Genomic DNA, 3,884 nt, shown 5'->3' with positions numbered 1-3,884 from the left:
GCAATTGCTTCCTTAATTCACTCCATCTTGGATTTCGAACGGGTTTATTTGGCCATGGAAGAGCAACTCAATGAAAGCACCAAAGCGTTATGGCCAAATGACTAAGCTGGCAAATTCCTAGAATTTGAGTGCTAGGACTCTCCAAAAACAATAGAAGAGAAGATGAGTTTTATTGATTTATGCCCTTTTTCATTACATAATTCTTGCTTTATATAGAGTCTATGGATTAAGTGCTAATAGAATTCTATCAATTCTAGTGACAAGGCCTAATAGAAACAAATTCAAAAAAGGATTCTATCTTAACAGAATTACAAGGATAGTAAACAGGATAATCCTTGGTGGGCCAATACTCATCTTGCCAGGTCAACATTCTTTTGTCAGGTTGTTAGACAAAATCTCACATGTATTGAGGTTTGGCCACCATTCTCTTTTGCCTTTGATTCCTTTTTGTTGGTATCTGCTTTGTTTGTGTTTCTGTTGGTGGCAATTATGCATCTTCTTTCCCTTTCATAACAAAATCACATATATAACAACGATTATATAGCAATATATTAACTAAGACATATAATATTTGCAATGACTAGAATATAATACACATACGTACAAATTGGTTATGATCCTAAAGGTTAAATAATATATTCATTAATTCAATGATATAGCCCTTTAGATAATGTCGTCTATATATATATATATATATATATATATATATATATATATATATATATATATATTCAAGAAAATACATTCTCAAGAATCCATACCATGAAGGTTTAAAAAAAGTTATTTTACTCACCTCTTAAAGCAAGAAATTTGTGTTCTTCATTATTCTTCTTCTCCTCTACCGATTATGTTGAAAGAATTTTCCCTCTTTCTTTCTTTTTCTCGGTCCTTAAGCAACCCACTAATACAAAGTCTCAAGGGAGACTGTTTATGTGTGTGATTTTAAGAGAATGAACTGTCTACTCTTATATATGAATTGTACATAATTTTAAATTTGTTTAACCAATTTTTCTTTATCTATTATTTCTATTACCTTTTTGGTAATTCATCACTTAAGAACTTCATAGTTAAGCGCATTTTGCTTTGAGTAGTTATGAGATGAATGATCTTCTGAGAAGTTTTTTAGAAAGCGTGAGTGAGGATAAAACATGCTGAAAAATCTTGTGTTGGTTTGTGGGGTTAGTCATTGATCCTGAAAGCATGCAGAGCTAATTTTTGAGGTCTCGAAAAGGACTATCTATGGAGGGTTCTGACTTACAAGGATGTTGAGTGAAGTGTTACCGCGTGAAGTGTCATAGCGTGAGAGCCGCTGAAAAGTTAAAAATTGGGAATGTGACAAATGATATGAGAGCAAACCTCTCTTCGAGTATAGTGTGGTTTAAGGATGAACCAGATGGAAGCTGGTGAACATGTAACACTCCAGGCAAATCACACCAAAATGAGAGGGATCCGAAGGCTGTGCAAGTATGAGACTATATTGTTGATGAAAACTTAAAGGAAATATTTTATACTACATATATCAACAAGATACATCTACTTTTCGATAATTCATCATTTAAGAACTTAATAGTTAAACATGTTTTGCTTGAAATAGTTATGTAATAAATGACTTTTTGAAAAAAATTTCAAAAAAATGTGAGTGAATACAAAATATGTTAAAAAATCTTACATTAATTATGGATTCTCAAATTTTATATTATAAATTATCATGAATGCCTTAATTCTGTACTTGTAATAACTATATATGACGGTCATAAATTCTTTCCCACGGTGCTTGATATGCACGCCAGTTTTCGTCTTAATTAAGAAAGGAAGACAAAAGCATTCACTACAAAATTTGTATCAAGAAAAAAGAGTTTCTTTAATTATGAAATGACCAAAATGGAAACAAGATCCTAGGATTCTTTTTTCCTGAGATATCCTAATATCTCAGGTTACTAAATTACGTAAAGTATCAATTTGAAATGAAATTCAATGAGCGACAAGTAGTTCACACAATTATTCTTAAATTGGGATGGTTGGTTGGTGAATCCTGACTCCATTTTTGTGGAGCTTTTGAGACTTTTCAGTAGTCAACAATCTCAACTTGTGGTTTTTCGGAGAATAGGGAGCTAAAATGCGTCTGAGAGTCACACCATAAAAAAATTATTTGACTCGGCTCTTTTATCTCAATAAACTATAAATTCTACGTTTCACACAGTTTTTCATGTTGCTGGCAAGCAAAAGAGAACTTAGGAAATATCACATTACATATAACTTTAAGTGTCAACTTGACATCACATTCGAACAACATTAAGTCAGCGAGAGACAAATAATTATATGGCTGAAATTTACATAGCAGTATATACGTTGTCCTTCGAAATGAAGCAAAATTTTCAAGGTAGTAACTACTAGCTGCTCTAAGTCTCTCTACGAATAACATTATGCATGCTGAAGGATTTTATAAAGGAAGACAAAGGCTTCTCACTACAAAACTTATTTGGAAAAAATGAATTTCTTTATCAACTAAAATGGCTAAAATGGAAACAAGATCCTAAGATTTTTTTTCTTCCAGGGATTTACATATAGCTAGTATCAATTTGACATGAAATTCAAACAGCCATAACTCAACAAATATCTTAAATAAGTCTATTTTGAAGCAGAAAGACTTTCATAGCGGGCCTTGAAGAAGGCAAAAAGTGGGTCTCTAGGAGGAAGGACTTCTTTCACAACAGGGTGGCTCATGAACTCTTGGCTCCATTTGTAGAGCTTAGGGAATTTCTCACTTGTGAATATCTGCAACCCTGCTATTTCCTGAAAAATTGGAATCCAAAATGCTATGAAAATAGCTGCAATATCTACCAACCCAAATTCCTCTCCTCCAAAAAACTTATTGTCCTTCAACTCATTCTCAAGAAACTGAAGAGCCTCCAATGATTCTTCAACATTCTTCTCACGCTCTTTCTCATCAAGAGTGAAAACAGATTTCCATGCAGCACCAAAAACCTGATTTGAGAAATCACATTACTTTTAGTAATTTTTTTACAAAACAATTAGCCCATAGCTGTTGATTATTGCGTTCTCTAACATGTTCAAAGATTTCACATGTCATGAAAGGTGATGCTTTGGGGGGAAATCAGCTCAAATCAAGAAAAATAAGAAGATTTTTGAAAAGCTGAGTTACCTTGTCATCAATGAATTTGGACCAGAAACGAGCCAAGGCTCTATGGTAAGGATCAGAAGGCAAGATGGGGTTGTTCTTCCATGTCTCATCAATGTACTCAACAATCACAAGAGACTCTGCTATGGGCTTCTCGTTGTGAATAAAAACTGGAACTTTCTTGTGAACTGGGTTGGATTTGAGAAGCAAATCACTCTTGTTGGCCAAATTTTCTTCCACAAATTTGTATTCAATTCCCTTCAACTTGAGGGCAATCTGGACCCTACACACAAATGGGCTTCCCAAAACTCCCAAAAGCTTCACATCTTCCTGACTAGCTGCCATTGTTTGTAGCACTTCTAACCTTCACTCAAAATAACTATATTGTTTATTTGTCTGTGATGGATACCTAAGGTCTTTTCCTTTTATAGAGCTAGAAAGGGGTAGGACTAGTATTCAGCAGAGACGTGATCAATTAGAAAAGGTATACTTAAATTATATTCAGGTCAATAGTGGGGAAACTAAGAAAAAAATTGGGAAAATTCTGCCGCGTATTAATTCCATTAAATGTATAGATGGTGCCGCATAATTAGTTGCAGAGGCGGAGGGAATTGGAAGCTGCAGGGCCTTGACCCCCCAAGGTTTCTAAACATTAGTAATATCATGTATAAAATTATTTTTTGTCCCCCTCTTCTTAATTCCTCAGTTCTCTTTAATAATTTTTTATTCATATATTTTATCTAAA

The 3,884-nt window shown here is 33.7% G+C and overlaps 1 protein-coding gene across 1 annotated transcript; it reads right to left on the bottom strand.

Annotated features, from left to right (window-relative positions):
* Nucleotides 1-2,292: 2,292 nt before the first annotated feature.
* On the bottom strand, nucleotides 2,293-3,544 carry LOC114395575 (probable glutathione S-transferase). Its single transcript, XM_028357394.1, has 2 exons — nucleotides 3,164-3,544; nucleotides 2,293-2,985 (listed from the first exon to the last, which is right to left on the bottom strand). Exons 1-2 carry the CDS (start codon nucleotides 3,482-3,484, stop codon nucleotides 2,629-2,631), a joined length of 678 nt encoding a protein of 225 aa, XP_028213195.1. The 5' UTR covers nucleotides 3,485-3,544; the 3' UTR covers nucleotides 2,293-2,628.
* Between the last annotated feature and the right edge of the window lie 340 nt (nucleotides 3,545-3,884).

This window comes from Glycine soja, chromosome 18 (genome assembly GCF_004193775.1).
Source record: "Glycine soja cultivar W05 chromosome 18, ASM419377v2, whole genome shotgun sequence".
Lineage (NCBI taxonomy): Eukaryota > Viridiplantae > Streptophyta > Magnoliopsida > Fabales > Fabaceae > Glycine > Glycine soja.
The sequence above is the reverse complement of the archived record's forward strand: the minus strand, read 5'-3'. Positions and strand labels throughout refer to the sequence as shown.